At 40.2% G+C, this 17,862-nt stretch overlaps 1 protein-coding gene across 1 annotated transcript; it reads left to right on the top strand.

The window, feature by feature from the left end:
• The first annotated feature begins 1,396 nt into the window (after positions 1-1,396).
• Positions 1,397-11,709, top strand: SPP1 (secreted phosphoprotein 1). The gene is made up of 7 exons (XM_042470567.1): positions 1,397-1,610; positions 4,712-4,778; positions 4,904-4,954; positions 6,208-6,339; positions 7,390-7,434; positions 8,754-9,026; positions 10,567-11,709. The coding sequence occupies exons 1-7, from the start codon at positions 1,432-1,434 to the stop codon at positions 11,101-11,103; spliced, it is 1,284 nt and encodes a 427-aa protein (XP_042326501.1). The 5' UTR covers positions 1,397-1,431; the 3' UTR covers positions 11,104-11,709.
• Positions 11,710-17,862: the final 6,153 nt, after the last annotated feature.

Below are 17,862 nucleotides of genomic sequence, written 5' to 3'. Positions count from 1 at the left end.
TTGGCTAAAAATTCTTTATTATTATTTATTGCATTCCCTCACCTTTCTAATTTTCATTAAAAATAGCTCAAAGCAGCTAACAAAAAATTCTGTAAAAAGAGGCAGAGAGAGGTAAAGGGCAAGATCTAAATATTTTAAAACATTTTGATAAAAATACTGTGGCTAGCATTCAGTGACATGCCCAAGCATAAGCTATACATGTGACCAACTCACCCACATCATGTACCCGATCCGGACTCCTGGTGTAATTTTTGAACCTACAATACTTTCCCGTCCTTTGAAAAATATGCCAAGAGTCTGGATCGGGTATGTGATGTGGCTGAGTTGGGCAAAAAGGCATGCAATAAGATCCTTTTTTACACATTCAAGCCTGTGCCCAGCCCGTGCCCGGATCGAGTGAAAATAGATGTACGATAATCTCTCTAGTCTCTGGAGCTGCAGAAGACATCTTCACAGTGACAAGTGCATCTGGAATATCAGTATGCAAGGGGAACTTGCAGAGCATTTGCGCCTAAGTTTGTGAAAGAAGTTGTAGCATGAGCTTTTGTAGATTTGGTCTACTTCCTCAGATCCCTTTGTATAATAAGATCATATTTGCACTTTTTCTTTTATTAAAAAATGGAGAGAGTCCCACATAAAGTGAATTGCAGTAGTCAAGGTGTGATATAATTATGACATGGGTGATCACTGTCAAGTCAACTTGAGGAAGTGAGCATGAGAGTATAGCTGGCACAGTTAAAGTGGTGTCACACAAAAGCACTCCTAGCCACCACTGACAGTTAGGGCTAGTCCATGACATTTTGCTGCTTGAAGCAGAAGACAAGGTGCTTTCCGCCATATAAAAAAGCAAACTGGATTGGCAGCTGAAAAGAAAGACCAAACCAATTATTCCCCTCCGCAGTGTCCAAAAAGAGTAGCTATTTCTCTTTTTCTTCTTCTTCCAAGCTCCCAAAATATAAGAAGCCTAAGAAGTCACTTTTAAATAAATATATTACACATATACATCATGTACATTTCACAGGCTGTGTATGTTTGTTCTGCCATTCCCTAAGTGTATAATTTCATTAAATCCATCAGTGTGACTGGTTAAATTTGGTCCGGTCCAACTTGAGCACTGATTGATTTCTTTTAAAGAGATGTTGTTCTCCATCTGTGAAAAAAAAATCACTTGAAGCAATCTTATTTAGCCATCTAATAAATGCCAAAAAGAGCTTTGCCCCTGAAACTCTTTGGCTCAAGACTGAATGCTGGGCGTTGATCTCAAATGCTGGTTAATGAGATTATACATAAGTCATGTTTTAACCATAGAGTAGGTTCTTGTTTGCTCTGAAAGCCACAAACCCCAAAAGGAAATGTAGGAGAGTAGTGGGAGGACAGTGACAAGAAACCTCATGACCTCATCCCTTCCGCCTTGTGAGGATTGGCTGGACCATGTCTGGACTACAGTTTAAATTCCAGAGGTCTGCAGATGGAAATCAGCAGAAGAGAAGAAGGACGATTAAGCAGCACCTTCTGAACTCATCCATAGGCATTGCCTTGAGCTTCACCAAACGAGTTAGCATCAGACCTCTGCACCTGAGGATACACTCCAGATCCAAGTTTAACATAAGGTACCTATGCTCTTTTTATGTCTTATCTGTTAGCTTCAGGCTTATGTTATATTTTCAAGTTGAATGCAGTGCAGCTATACTCGGGGGAGGTTTTAAATATGTAAATTCCTACAGCCTCAGAGCATCCTGCCAGAGAAAAGAGGTCAGTGTGCATATTGTTAAATTTGATTTCCAGCATCACTTCTGGGAGAATATTTAGGAAGGAAGTGGTTTCCCAGAGGGAGTTTTAAAGTGCTACATAAAAATACAGATTTGATCTTCCTTAATTTTACCACTGATGAGTTTGAATGCCACACCCTTTTGGTACAACAGCCAGTTTGTATTATGCCAGTAATAAATTTCTAATATTTACAGTCTAAGAGTTTTTGCTTAGAGCCTTAGAGAAAGCCAGCATTGTCCAGTGGTTAATGTACCACTGTAAATTATTAGGCTACTGGACAGAACTGAAACCTTCACCCACTGGGTGATTTTCAGCCAGTCGTTTCTTAGCCTAACCAACTTCACAGGGTTGCTGTGGAAAAAGCCTAAGGCAGGTGAAATCCACAGCTCCTTGGAGGATGGGAAAGCTAAAAACAATGGAAATAAACCTACCAGAAAGTGATATTCTGTGCTTTGGAAGCAAATGTTGCCAACTGTTTTACACTCAGGGCTCCTTTGCCTTTGAGAACTGTATAGTCCATGGCTGAATATTCATCCCTTCATATAGCTGTAAAGACAAGAGAAATAAATGGCAACCACAGTGGTGGTTCTTTTCCACAGTCTCAGATATGCAGATGCATGCTGAAGTAACTCAGTAGTAGGGAGAAGTCATTCTGTATATGCTCCAGGGCATTCAGCTGCTACTTTATATGTTTTGGGAGCAGAACTTCCATAGATCCATGCTTGAGCTAAGCCCTGTGAGTTCCAAAGAGGATGTTCTTATCTATACCATTTTAATGCACCATCATTTTGTATGAAAATGCCTTCTAAAATCAACCATGTGCTCTTGGCTAAAAGCAGTTCTGTTACCCTTGCATTTAACAGCTGAAAAAGCAAAGACACCCTCCACCCCACCACCAATGCTTTTACGCAAATGCATTTTGGTGCAATGTTTTCATATCGATTTTCTCTCTTAGCACAAGTGCTCATTAACCTTGTAAGCAGAAGGGCAATGCACAGTGAGGTGTGCCAGCATCCCCATCAGCCTGGCTTTCCATCATGATTCATCAATTTGTGATGTCCCCTGATTCATCAGATTTTCCCTCATTGTCAGGACTAAGCAATATGATCCCATCTGACTTGGAAATTCTAACTTATTCTCCCCGAATGCCTTAGAATGACAAATCCTGTCCCAACTCCTTCAATTTTAATTGCATTTATGTTCATGTTAGCCTTTGGTAGAGTCAGACAGAAAATAAATCCATGGGCTGCTCATTGATTTGGGGAAAGGCCTTATGGAAGTTGACTTTTTCTTTAGTTAAAATGTCCACAAAGTTTTGCAAGGTTTGCCCTTTGGTTATTTTTATAAACTAAGATTTTCCTCTAGGACTTTTAGTCCTCTGAGAATACCATGATGCTGTGATGCACATTCATTTATGGAAATGATGCATTCATCTCTATATAGTTAAATGCAATAGGCTCTAGTGCTGCTAAAAAGTGTTTGCAAAGCCAGTAGCTCCTTATGCCTTCAGCATTTGCTTGCCCTGCTCTTCTGTGCCAAATCTGCATCACTGTCCAGAGGTAGAGGACAAAAGTTTTTTCCCTCTGTCTTATTCTTATCATTGTTCACTTGCTAATGGAGGACACTAGAAAGGGCAGGGGATTGTAACAGTAGTCACAAAGTCAAGGAGCTCTGGAAGTTAGGAGAACTCCCCCCACTCCTCACAGGGACAGGCACCTGAAAGGATGTTGGTGACACTCGATGCCAGTCCTGTCTGCACTACTGGATATTCACTGTGTGCTCATTTTTCCACTGCAGTCATGTGCTGGGCTAGGTCACAGCAAGGACATGCTATCTGCAAAGGTCATGTGTTCAGCTCTTTCATCTCTAAATCCAAGCAAATTGCTGACTTGTGGAGTCAATCTAGCTTTCCTTTGTCAGCTGCTGAATAAGTGGCATACTGTCTTCTCTTGCCAGATTAGCTTTTTCAAGTTCTAAGACACAAAAACAATGGAAACTACCCCAGATTTGATGTGGCATTTTTCTTCTGTCCAGAGGCCGAAACATCAGAAGGAAAATAATTCTAATGCAAATAAAAACATATTCAGGAAAATCGTACAGCCAAGACTGTAGTCTTGTTTGAATGTCTTTCTTGTGAATTTAGCCTTTAAAATAAGCAAATAGTTGGATCACCATTAGAAACTTTAGCAAAGAATAGATATCTGATCCAAAGGTGAGAAAAGAGTGTGTGGTAGAGTTTCTTCTGGACTATACCACTTTGGCTGTGGTGTAATGCTTTGGGGGTTGGACTAGGACACTGGGAGACCAGGGTTCAAATGCCAGCTGGGCCATGGAAACACACTGGGTAACCTTGGGCAAGTCTCAGAAAGATGGCAATAGCAAAACCACTGTGAAGAGATTTGCCAAGAATACCGTATGTAGTTTGGCCTTAGAGTCCGCATTAGTCAGAAATGACTTGGAGGCACACAGCAACAATAAACTGGAATAGCATGTTCTAAGTAGCTAGATATGAGACACTAGGATATTAGAGAGAAAGATTTTTTTTTATTTCATCCTGCAGAGGTTAAAAAAAAAACATAGGATGCACTTTACATGAAATCCCCATTCATAAAATGATTAGTCAAGAGGTATCTCCTATGTTTGTTTGTATGTGCTTTCAAGTTGCCTGTCAACCTATGGCAACCCCATGAATTTCATTTGGATTTCTAAGGCAAGGATTAAGAGGTGATTTTGCCAGTTCCTTCCTCTGAAATACAGCCCACATTACTTGGTATTTGTTGACAGTCTCCTATCCAAGTAATAACCAGAGGTAACCTGCTTAGCTTCCAAGATCAGGCAGGATTTCTGAATATTTGCATTGGCCCTAAAACAGGAAAATATGAAATCTGCTTTATTTTTGAACAGTTGTTTCACCAACTGACTATTAAAAATTAATCAACAGGGAATCCATCACCATGAAGATTGCCATTCTATGCCTGTGTCTTTTGACCATCGCCTTTGCCATGCCAGTAAGTACAATAGTCATACAATATGATACAATACAATACATAAGTCAGGAAGAACACACATTTCTGTAATGCAGTAGCAGTGAATTTGAACTAACCATCTATTCCCCTCAACTTCAATTTTAAAGGTCAGTAAGTCAAGACATCATGATGAATCATGGAGCTTGGAAAGAAAACATGTAAGTATTTATTTTCCTTGCAGCCAATTCTTTTTAGCATTGTGTGAATTAAATTAAAATTTCAAGATAAATTGTATGATTTCAGATTCTCTACCCCTATTATTGAAAGCTGAGCCAAATTGGGCCGTTTTCCATGCAGTAGTATCTTATGAAAAAGGTTCCTAATTTAAGTGATCTTTGGAGAAGGAAAGCAAAGACAAGATCAAGTATAGGTTCATTAAAGGCAGAAATCCACAGTGACATTGCTGTTGAGATATTCTGTCTCTCATTCACATGGGTGAGGAAGAGGGATACTCTCTGTAGGATTAATAATTGCCTTCTTCACAGTGCTGCTGCAGCCATTGTAAAAGGAGGCAAGGCAATGCAGCCTTCCTTTCCTTAGCAGTTACTCTGCCATTTGAAAGGACAAAGGGATCATAATTTTGCAGTGAAAGAGAAATTGTTCCCCATCCCATAGCCACACACCCCAAAATGTTGCTGTTTCTGCTCCTTAAAACCTTGCCATTCTTTCACACAGAAACAAAGAACCCAAATATTGCAACAACTCATGAATCCCCTATTTTTGTGCCCTGGTGCGGAGGGGGCACACTTTTGGACCTCAAAATGTTTTGGACTACAACTCCCATAGCCCTTTACCATTGGACACACTACATGGAGCTGATGGGAATTATAGGACAGAACATCTGGAGAGCCTGATGTTCCCCCACAACACCACAGCAACTAAATGGATAGCCAAGCCTGTGTAACTGGACAAACAGCATTTTGCTAATCTGTTTGTTCCAGTCTTCCTTCTCTTTCTCTGCTGTTTCCTTTGCCAAATTTTGGAGCCTTAAGGCAGGGTCATCTTTTATATTGTAAATTGGTGGGCACTTTGTAAATAATAAGAATAAGTACCATACAGAATATTCGTGCCTCAAAGGATGGTTTTCCTGTTCTTGTTTCTGAACTTGACACCCATCAGTTCCACTGGATGATCCTGCATTTGAAATTATGAGTGATTTCCCCCCTCCCTCTATTCATTATTTCCACACTGTTTATGATTCTGTAGGCTGTCGCATCCCTGCTTAGTTTTCTCCCTTATGAACGTGTACATACACATACCACTTCACCAGTCATCCCTTTGTAGAGCAGAGGGGAGAATTGCGGGTCCTCCATTTTATTGGCGCTCTCCATTTAACCTGGTCCCCCATTCTAAGTGTTAGTCAAGCTAGGGTCCATGCTGACAGCCAACACTTGTTCTTGTATTGTTTCAGGACTCCAGGGAGCACCGCCATCATGCTCACCCGCACCACCACCACCGCCATTCTCACAGCCATGAGGATGTGAACAGCCATGAAGATGTGAACAGCCATGATTCACAAGAGCAACAAGTGTCTGCTCAGCTGGTATGACACCCTTCTTCACTGGACTATCTAAGTCAGATGCACTCCAAACCGGTCAGGTTGAGTCTCCCATCATTCTCATTGGCAACATTGGCTGGAGATGATAGGAACTGAAGTCTGATTCATCTGGAGGACAACTGGGTTGAATGTAGGTGATGCAGGAAATATGGCAGCAGAAATGTCAGAGTGGGGGAAAGCAAGAAGGCAAAGATATTTAACAGACTTTGTCATCCATATGACTATACAACCCTCTATTAGTCTATTGGTTTGAACAGATTTCTAATTTTCTACAGACCTTTTGGTTTAATTTATAGTTTTATGTTTAGAGGCAGGCCCTGAACCACTTACAGTTTGTATGTACATCCAGAAATCGAACTGAATGGACTGAATAATTTTCCTTGAACTGAGTGAGACTGACTTCCCAAAAAGGAAGATGAATAAGACTGGCCAGGAAATCTCACTGATATCAATAGGGAACATTGATGTGACTATCATTCTGTTTGAGTTCAGTTTCCCACTGCATGACAAGTTACAGTTGCTGAAACTCTCCCATCTGCACAACTTTAAAACACACAGGAACCCAATCCTCTCTTGCAAATGGCCTAATTTTAGCCCGGCTTGGGCTTCATATTAGTGTCTAGATTTAATGAAGGGCTTTTATACAGAGCCATTTTTTCAGTTGGCTGGTTTTGTATTACTTAACCATCCAAGAATTATTCCCCTCACCTTCCTAGACACCTTCTGTTCCCAGAACCCTGCAATCACTTGTCTTGACCTAACATAAACGAAACCATGGTGGATCAGAAAAGAGCTTTTAACAGTTGGGTGTTGTTGTTTTTCTTGTCTATATCTTTCAGAATCTCTCAACTATCATGGCCATTAGCTGAGGGATTCTGGAGGAGGGGTTTATAGTCTTTAAAAAATAATCTTCCCAAGCTCTGGGTCAGGGATCTGGATAAGGGATCTGGATAGGGGCTGCCATTATCTAGAATTCACTAAAATAATTAATTGTGTAAGAAACAAGTCTTTACAAAATTGCTATTTCGTTTTTAGACCTCTCTGTCTTCTGAAGAAAGTGATGAGATCACAGAGCAACAGGTAATTTTTTTCTATTATATCACCTACATTACTTAATATTCCTTGCATTAGCACTGCTACTGTATATTATGTATAATACAATTTCATTCATATATCTATGTATATCATATACCAGAGAAACATTCTCTCTCCCATCCACTGGCTGACCATTATTCCCTATGATACTCAGACTCCAGAAATTAACAAAGTTAGTAGGGTTCCCATGTGTTGAAGAGGACAGGGCTCATCCACTTTCAAAAGTTGTGTGAGAGGTGGAGTTCATCCATGACAAGCTGCACATGATGAAATTTCCTCTTCTGAAAAGATGCAGGTGCCCTGTTCACTTTGGCATGTGGCAACCATGATCAACATCATCATAATGTTGATCAGTAATGAACTGGATTCACTCAATGGCCAGCACCCTATTAGTAATATTATTGCTGTTCTGTGTCTCCAAGTCACTTTTGACTTACGGTGGCCTAAGGCATAAACCCTAAGAGGTTTTCTTGGAGAATTTGTTCAAAGTAGGTTTGCCCTTGACTTCCTCTGAGACTGAGAGAATGTGACTTGGCCAAAGCCATTTAGTTGGCTTCTATGGCCAGGTGGGGATTTGAACCCCAGTCTGCCAGTACCTTGGCCAACACCCAAAGCACTACACTTAATGCTGTGCATGGCTCTCAACTGAAAAGTTACAGGGCTTCTCTGGGATTTGACCCTAGGACCTCTCGCACCCAAAGTAACAATCATACCCCTAGACTGACAAGCCAGCTAATAACGTACACAACAAGCCAGCTAGCAACATATATAAGTGTAAGTGCACTTAATGCTGTGCATGTCTATTTTTTTAGTGGAGATTGATATTCTCTTCCACCCTCTGCAAAGACCAAAGCTCCTCACAGTACTCACTGTGATAGCTGTCATAGCCCTACTGAACCTCAATGACTGGTGGAAAATGCAGGGGGTCACAGAAGTGTCTGGCTATGTTGCCATAAACAGACATAGAATGATTACATCCTCCACTGTGGATCTCAGGAGTTAAAACAGAAAAAGTCATTGGTCTATGTCTGAATATGGGGCATAACCACACACTCCTCCAATTTCCCCACACACTCCCTACACCAGCCACAGAATGGCTGTTCAGGGCTGCTGTTACAGCAAAACCATGAGTCATGAGGAGTGGTGAGCTGGGATCCATAGTGAACCTTTGTCATGTTCTAGCCATGAGATGTGGCGTGAAAACTGGGATCCATACCCAAAATCATTTTCTGTGTTTATATGGTGTAGTCATGGGATGTTCATCCAGCCCTGTTTAACAATGAGTTACTTCTATTTTCTTGCAGACCCTTTTGGTATCTTCCAGTAGAAGCAAGGAAGATGATCATGATCACAGTGATGTGGATGATGACGACAATGATGACAACCACACCGATTCCGATGAATCAGATGAATCTCATGAAGTTGTTACAGATTTCCCTACTGATGCGCCTTTTACCCCACCTGTCTCTCCAGATACCTTTACAGGTAGAGGAGACAGTGCACCTTATGGAGTAAAGGCCAGAGTTGACCTGGTGCATTTTGAGAAGTCCAAGAAAGCATACAAAAAGTCTGGAAAGGTAAATGCAGCTCATTTGTTTATGCTTCTTAGCCACACTGAGGGAGGGAGGGATAGAGCACTGAGTGTACAATGAAGCAAAAAATTGGGTGCAGGAAGTTTTATTAACTATTCCAAAAATGACAACCCATCTACCATGATACAGTTCACAAACATTGCATATCTGCTTGGAGAATTCTTTCTCTGTGATAACCATGGTTTAATCCCTTTGGCAGAGATGCTGTGGTATGTTGTTATCTGTTGCTATTCTTAGCCATCCCGTTCTCCTGTTGTTTTTCCTTCCTAGCCATTAGCTTTTGCACCAACCAGCCATGATTGGCAAAACTTATGATTGGCATAAGATGAAGCAGATGCTACATTTTTTTAAAAAAAATCCCTCTATCTTCACAGCTTCTGAAAGCCAGATATTATGAAATGTATGTGTTTGGACAGTCTCACTTGTGGTTGCTGTGTAGATGCCAGATAAAACAGGCCACTGGGATGTTACAAAAGGAATTAGGAGGAAAATAACTCCCTCTGAGAAAATTCCTTACTTTAAAACTTCAACAAAAACTGCTACACAGATATTGTAAAAGTCTCAGAAATCCCAGAAAAGAGAAAGGGGGGAAATCTGGGCTTTCCAAATAATTAATAAGTATATGTTTTCTGTTTCATTTTTGAACAAGAAAATTCCACAAAGGAGACTTTTCTTTTTCAGATTCCTCATGGTAAATTTAGATTAAAAGTAAAGTAAGAGGTCAATGGCATTTTTTCTGACTCAATCCAACCATTTTTAACACACAAAAAAAAATTGGTCTTATGTGGGAAATTCTATGGGCAGTACTGAACACCAGATTCCCCTTGGCAGAATGGCATGTTCTACAGAAGTAGATGGGAATTCTCCTTTCTACCCCACTTATAGCCCCTGTGCATTCCCCAAGGGAGGAATGCCCTCCAAAGTGGTCTTCTGGTGTCACAGAGAGTTACAGAGTGAAGGAAGGAGAGAAATGTACCATGGCAATCACCAGCAGAACACTGGATTTAGCACTAAATGTTTCTCTGTTATATACTAATTTAATGTTGAGGACTTCCCCCGAAGATGTTCAGATACTGTAGTTTGTTATGGTTTTGAATTAAGTAAGCAGCCCTTCAGATCATGTGGGACTGCAACTTCCATCAGTCATAACCAGCATAAGAATTATGGAATTCCAGTCCAACGACACCAGAAGGGCCACATGTTTCCCCAAACTGGATTTATTGATAATTATTGCTTGTTTGAACTCAGTTTTTATTTCCCAATTATCATATTCTTCCTCTATATTATTATATTCTTTCTTTATAATGTATTATATTCTTCAACTGGTTTGGGGTACTTTTTTAAAAAAAAAATGGTAGTACAGCTAATAAACTGAGATGAACTGCTAAAAATTCTCTGTTGGAGATTTGTTCATGAGCCATTCCCCTCATAACCCATCATGAAGAATAGGAACAACAGTTAATTTCCTTTGCATTGATGCTGTAGCTATTCCTCTGGGTTAACCACTGGATTGTCTTCCTTTCAGTTTGACTCCCATGATGTTACCGACGAAATTGACAGCTCACCAGATGTGGAGAGCCATGAATCCTACTCCTCCAAGGACCATTCTCTGGAGAGTCATGACACAAACATAGAAAGTCATGACACAAGCGTAGAAAGAGATGATACAAGCCACCTGAGAGACAGCAATGAGGTCCTCCGGGCATCCCGTGCTAAAAGCCTGGAGTACAACAGCCAACAGAAACTTGAGAGTGCCGAGTATGATCACGATGATGGTGACCACGACACCAGCAAGTTGGCCATTTCCCTGGAGAGCCATGAGAGCAGAGAGCAGCTGAAAGACCGCAGCGTAGAACTCAAACAGGTAGACCATGACGTTGATGATGTCAGCAACCAAACTTTGGAAAGCGCTGAGGATCACCATAGCGTTGAGGACCAGCACAGCACTGAGTCTAAGCACAGTGTTGAAGATCATCGTAGCACTGAGGATCACCTCAGCATTGAAGATCACCACAGTGTTGAAGATCATCACAGCATTGAGGACAATGAGGTTACCCTGTAGATGGCTGGAAAGTGGGCCCCACACCTACTTAAGAGCACTCCCTGGGTTTTTGCATGAATGGGTGCAGCTATGATTGAAGCCCAAATCCATCATGGATGGATGGTGGCTTTTGTTTTTAATTTTTGTTTTGCTGAGTTAGAGGAGAGAGGGAGAGGATGAGAGGGAGTAAGGGCAATGCAACTGTTACTTGAATGTTTCCTCCCAATTATATATCACACGTCAGATTATGAGCTGTATCAATTATCTGCAGTGTTTCGTTAACCAGGCAAACATAAAACCTAATCTTGTGCATGACTACTTGGAAGTAAGTCTCGGTGATTTCATAGGGACTTACCCCTAAGAACGCATGCTTCAGATTTTAGTCTTAATTGTACAGTACTAGCGGTTCTGCCCAGTAGAGAATTGTTAGCCCTTCTTGCTGCATATTTCCCTACTCTGTTATAAAGAAAAGAGAGAGTGAGAGAAATGTTAGGGAAGGAAAAAAATCTAGTTTTACACTCAGAGTGATTGTTATGTGTCCTAAGATACTGTAACTTCTAAAAAGTTTAGTGTTGCAATGTATATTTTGTTGATAATTGTGAGTTAAATAAAAAGAAAAAAATCTTATTTTGGGGATTGACGTGGTTCTTATCTCTACATACATGCTAAGAAGTCAATCATCCTAAATTAACATCTTCCTAAATTAACGTCTTCTGTGTTAGCTCAGCTGTATAGCATGCCTCCTAGTGGCTAAAATTATATTCTTTCCTATAAAATACAACAAAATCCACAGAAGCTTTATTGGGTCAATGGAAAAGCACAAAATGCAGCATGCAAGCTTTCAACACTACTCTGGCTTCTTCAACAAACAAATACATTAAAAATCATATGGGAGAAGAAAACTGACAGTGTTAGTATTACAGGCCTATATTTTGTCTCAGGTGTTACATCTATTGTCAGTTAATATGATCTGAAGGGATATCAATGCAGGCAGAGACCATTCCCCTCCTTGGCCACATGCAAACTGGGGGAAAAGGGCAGAAAAAGCCATAAAAATTATTATAAAATTTATAATAAAATTTAATAATAAAATTTCAGCTCCATGAGCAGCAGCAAAGTAACTTTCCTTGATATCCAGGCTGTCTTTGTCCTGTGTGAGGCAGTACAACTCCTTGACAGTTAACTGAACTGAGGTATAATCTCTCACATTGATTAAGTATGCTTCCATTCTACAGTTGACCCTCTGTATCCATGGATTCTTCATTTATGGATTCAACCATCCACAGCTTGAAAATATTTTTAAAAATATATAAAATATATAAATATAAATGCCAAACGGCAAACCTTGATTTTGCCACTTTACATATGGGACAACTTTTTACTACACAATTGTATGTAATGGGACTTGAGCATCCATGGATTTTGGTATCCGGGGGAGGGGGGGGAGGGGAACCAAACCCCAGCAGATACCGAGGACCCATTGTACCATACTTTGTTTGGTTCTTCTTTCTTGGGGAAAAACTAGCATTCTTTGTCAGTGAAGCTGCCATTGCAGATTGAGAAATGGAAGGTGTACAGATCACTTCTTACTAAAAGTTTTATATTCTGACTATATAGCTGCATGCTATGCATTTCACACTGAATCAAAGAGAGACAGGCCTTTAGAATCAACTTCTATGAGTGGGTTTGTTGGTCACCTGCTGTCTTCCCAGTCATCTTGGGATAAATTAATAGCATTTCCTGTGCTAGATTCTAAAGAGGAGTTTAAAAGGATAACAAAATGGGAGATGCTGCTGTTTTAATCTTCCTCTCCATGCTGCCAGGGGAAAGAGAAAGGCCCAAAGTGGAGTGAGAAGGTTGATCCAATATGGAGGATGTGTCAGTGGTGCTTGCAGAATGCTATCTAGTGGAGTAATGAACCCACTTTGGACAGGGGGACTAGATGTCTTCCTTTTCCAGGACATATCCTACATTTCAGCCTTCTGTCCAGGAGGAATTCCAAAATGTCCTTCATTTTGAGCATGGCAAAGAAGCAAAAATTTATATTTATATGAATTTTCTTAACTTTTATTTTGTTTTGTGATGTCCTATATTTTTCTTGAATGTCCTACATTTTGTGGTGCCTTGCCCGCCTTTGTGGTTAGGACACCTGGTCACTGTGACTTTGCATTTTAGCCCAAACTTTAAAGAAGCTATCCAATGTAGTGGGTGATAGAGTTCCTCCTGGATAGCTAAATGCTGGAGTAGGTTCACTACTCTACTGGAGCCACCAGGCATGATGAGAGATGGGGGGATACAGGCTGGGGTACTGAGCATTCTGTAAACCTATTAATACTAAGGGGAAATTGAAGTTGCACATTAGATTACAATGCTTATGGGCATTTATGCAAACATACTGTGTATACTGGACTATAAATTGACCTCATTTATAAGTTGAGGGCAGATTTTGGAGCCAAAATTATGGATTTTGATATGGCCCATGGATAAGTTGAGACTAAAACTTAGGTGCATGTAGCAAAGATTCTAAAGGATGCAACTAAGGAAAACAACACCAATGTACTTACAGTATTACAGCAGGCACAACTGTTTGTATTCACCTTGAAGGCTGGATGGGTGAGAAAATAGAGGCCAGTGCTTCCAGAACAGATTACATACTTGTCTTTCACCAGGCGGTGGTTTCTTTTTTTATAAGAGTTAAAGTACAGCACTTACATTGACCCATGGATAAGTTGGCTCAGATTGTTTGGGTCAAATTTTAAACTAAACTTTCTAGACTTATACCTGCATATATACAGTAATTCTCTTTATCTATGGTGTGCCAAGATTGTGTGAAATTAACTGGAATCAAACAGAAGTAGTGCTACATTGGTCAAGGAATTCCACTGCCATCTAGTCACCCAGTTGGTCCTACCATGAAGTAGAGTGAGGCAGTTGCCTCAGGCAGCAGATGCAGGGTGAAATGGTAACAGTACATGAGCCTTCCTCTTGAGTTCTCCCAATGCTCATCTGGTTGATAGACCATTGAGTGTATACTACATGGATTGGCCTGAGCCTTCAAAGCTAGCCTACTTTCTCAGGTGTGTTGGAAGATGCTGTTCCCTCAATTGCTAATCCAGTCAGTATCTATACATGGAATGAATGGAGAAAGCATCTTTTTCTTTGTTTCAGGAAGCAAAATGTCTTGGGCCTGTCCTGATAGTCAGTCATTCCTGTAGAACAGATCTGAGAGCTGGCTATTTGGCCTAAATGCCTATTACTCTCTGGTGACCAATGTTCTCAAGATATTTTTCTAGGTGGCCAACTGACTGACTCCCACTGAGCAAAGAGCAGTCTTACTCCCCACCTTCTATCATTTCTTCCCTCTCTCTAGATCTCTCGTATACACCTACACAAACACACACAAACACACAGGGAGAGCACAGCCTGGCACAAAAAACAATGACTTACACAGCAATTGACAACGCTTCTTCCTTCCTCCTATGCCACACATTTCTCTTTTCAGAAATTAAGTAATATCTCCCAGCTTCCTTGCCATCTTACTGTATACAATTAAGAACATAATGTTTCTCCCTAAAAGAAAAACATCACCTCCCATGTCATACCAGCTTCATTCTGCAGAGACATGATTGAGAGGCTGGCTAGAAAGCTAACAGCCAGTGAAACCCCATCATACCCTCCAGTTGTACCAGTTTAGCAAGGAGAGTCCCAGTTAATCCTCTAAACCAATGGTTCCCAACCTTTTCTATGCCCCACACCTCTAGGGAAATGTTTGATTAATGTTCGCATCCCCTACAAAAGTGTTATCACATTTGAAGATGAAGAGGTCTGAATTCTAATTTTTGAATCACAAATGAACCATATACAATACTGCGGGTGAACAAATAGGACAAATGAGCTTTCAACTCAGTGCATATAATGCAAATCTAAATTGAGCAATTGCATTCTAATTTATTCAGGGGAAAATGAGTTATGATTCATCACTCAAGGACACAAGAAACTCTTTGTCACATCCCCTGAAATTCCATCTTGCACCCCCTGGGAGTGTGGACACCCCAGGTTGGTAGTCCCTGCTCTAAACAAAGCCTACTCCAGCCCTAACATTCTTGCATCTATGAGGAATTGGTATTATTGCCAATTAATTCTTTGCCATCCCACTTTTTCAGATGCTTTTACAATGTCCCAGTTTCTCATTCCTCCTCTCCCTTTCCCCCAGCTTACTTCAGTGGCAGTCAATTGATTTCAAAGTATAAAAGTAGTTTGCACTACTTTTAACTCAGCAGGGGGAAGAGGTTAGGAGGGGCCAAAAATCTCACCCTTCCCAGCAGGCTCAGGCAAAAGCAAACTGCTACGGTTTCTCTTAGCTTATGTGTTCTTCCTTGTTAATATCTTTTGCCATCTTGAACACACTCTGACATGGCTTGGCCACACATATCCCTGTTTTGATCTATGAAATGTTGAAAGGTATGTCCAGCAGATTGATTCTAAGCAAGGAAGCAGCAAGGAAGGAGGCGGCAAAGGTTAATCTGAGCCCTAGTGGGTGAAGCAGTGGCCTCTTATCCACCAGTGTCTGCTGAATTTATAGTTACAAGAGATGTGGCTTCAATAAATGGCAGAGGAGGAATATCACATGATCCAGTTATTGATTTATGCTGTTCTTTCTGCTTTCTTATGAGTGTTCAGATGGTGATAAGATGGACAAAAGAAGAGTGTGTTCTGTACGACAGAAAACCAGCTTATCACATTGGCATTGCTTTTAAAGAAAAAGTAACCAAAACTATCTATTTTAATTTTTCTTCTGAGTTGCTTTTAGAAAAAGCCTGACATTATTTTGGGATCTTGCCACTATATCTATAACAAATTACTTTTCAAAAGCTCTAATCTAAAACTATATAGGTGTACTCCTTTCTAATACATATGAACACAACAACTCCTACATGCTGGATGTGGACTCTAGGAAGGGGACTATACCAAACTTACATTACCAGACTACAAAAACATAATAGTCAGCTAAGGGATCTTGTAGCACCTTTGAGGCTAACTGTGCAAAATAAATTATTTCTTATTTCATTTTTGATAAGGGGGAACTACTGATAACAAAAGGCTAAAATAATTCTAAACAAATGCATACAATGAGTCCCATAATAGCAAACCCTCTTGAATGATAGGTACTGGCAGCATGAGTAGGTCATGTTCAAAATGGTGGTGGGGATCAGGCTGTCCCCCTGATCTGGTTTGACTGCAACTCCCATCAGTCCTAGCCATCATAGCTCATGGGGGGGGGGGTTGAAGTTGCAGTGCAACATCTGGAAGCCTGCATTTTGCTCAGCCCAAATATAAAAGGCTTGTGCTGCCTTGTGTTGTAATAAGTATCCTGTCCTCTAAAAGAAGATGAAATATACCCTGTTCTACCAATTACTGGCATGGTAGTTAAAGTGGAAAAATAGTTCTATAACTGTGCGGTGTGAAATGGCCATTTATCAAGATCACTCCTCGCACTTCACCTTTATATTGCCACAGGTAGTTTTGATTTGGAATCTGTACTTAGGATAAGAGGCTACTTTAGTAAGAATTACAATGGCTTGGACAATGCTTACTTTAGTGTTCAGTTGTATATTTTTGCACTTGATGATCTTACCTAGTTCTTTTGCAGCTGCCCTTCCCATTCCTAGTCTTCTTCTGATTTCTTGACTGCAGTCTTTGTTCTAGACAATATTTATTCCAAGTGAAATCTTTAACTATTTCTGTTTCCTCATTATCTAGATTGAATTTAGGTAGATCTTTCATGGTCATTATTTTTCTTTTCTTTATGTTTAACAGAAAGCCTACCTTTGTACTTTAACTTTCCTTAGCAATTGTTCCAAGTTTATGATGTTTTCTGCTAGTATTATGTATGGTGTCATCTGCATATCTTAGATTGTTGATGTCCTTTTCTTATATTTTCACTCCTTCTTCTTCTTATGATATTTTCTGCATACAAGCTGGGCATGTATGGTGATAATATGCAAGCTTGCCTGACTCCTTTGCCAATTGGGAACCATTCTGTTTCTCCATATTCTGTTCTAACAGTAGCCTCCTGTCCTAAGAACAGATTCCACATTAAGACTAACTGTGGCAATATAAGGGTGAGGAGTGCAATGTGGCTTAAATTTTTATAGACATGAAAGACATAGGAAACTGTCTTACAGAAAGGCAGAATATATTTATCCTTCAAGTCCAGTACTAACTGGCCTATTCTCTCATCATATCAATGCTAGTAAGGATTGAGCATGGGGGCCTTTTGAATATAAAGCAGGTACTGTCCCAGTAATTTGCAGATACATTCCCTTCCCAGTTCCTCATTAGGTATGTGTGGAAACTGATCAAGTCTTCTGTTCTGGCTTTATACTTTAATTTTTAACTTATTAGCCAGGGGTGGGATGGAGGAAGGAAGGAAAATAATATTTCAAATAGCTTTCATTACTATCTAAATATAGACTAAGACTGTCTCTCTCCCATGTTGTGCTCCCATTCATTCCCCTCTCAGATTTTTAATGAGTACATTCTGTGCTTGAAAAAAAGCTTCTTTTTTTAATGCAAGAGATTTTATTGCAACATCAGAAAGATGAACACAACCTTATTTTTTAACTTTATTTTTATATGAACAAAGCCCTATTTCACAATACAAATGCTTTATATTTAAACATTAATTTCCAAGGGAGATGGACTCCACAGATTACTGGAGGCTTTCTTTCCATGAGCTTGCATCTATACATCCTTGGCCCTTCAAATATTTCAGACAAT

This window comes from Sceloporus undulatus, chromosome 5 (assembly GCF_019175285.1).
Source record: "Sceloporus undulatus isolate JIND9_A2432 ecotype Alabama chromosome 5, SceUnd_v1.1, whole genome shotgun sequence".
NCBI lineage: Eukaryota > Metazoa > Chordata > Lepidosauria > Squamata > Phrynosomatidae > Sceloporus > Sceloporus undulatus.
The sequence above is the reverse complement of the archived record's forward strand: the minus strand, read 5'-3'. Positions and strand labels throughout refer to the sequence as shown.

Bases quoted from the DNA above. Each gene is read 5' to 3' on its own strand.
- SPP1 (XM_042470567.1), top strand. From the start codon at position 1,432: ATGTCTGGACTACAGTTTAAATTCCAGAGGTCTGCAGATGGAAATCAG. The intron at 4,955-6,207 runs GTAAGTATTTAT...GTATTGTTTCAG, and splicing joins GGAGCTTGGAAAGAAAACAT to GACTCCAGGGAGCACCGCCA. The intron at 9,027-10,566 runs GTAAATGCAGCT...TCTTCCTTTCAG, and splicing joins CATACAAAAAGTCTGGAAAG to TTTGACTCCCATGATGTTAC.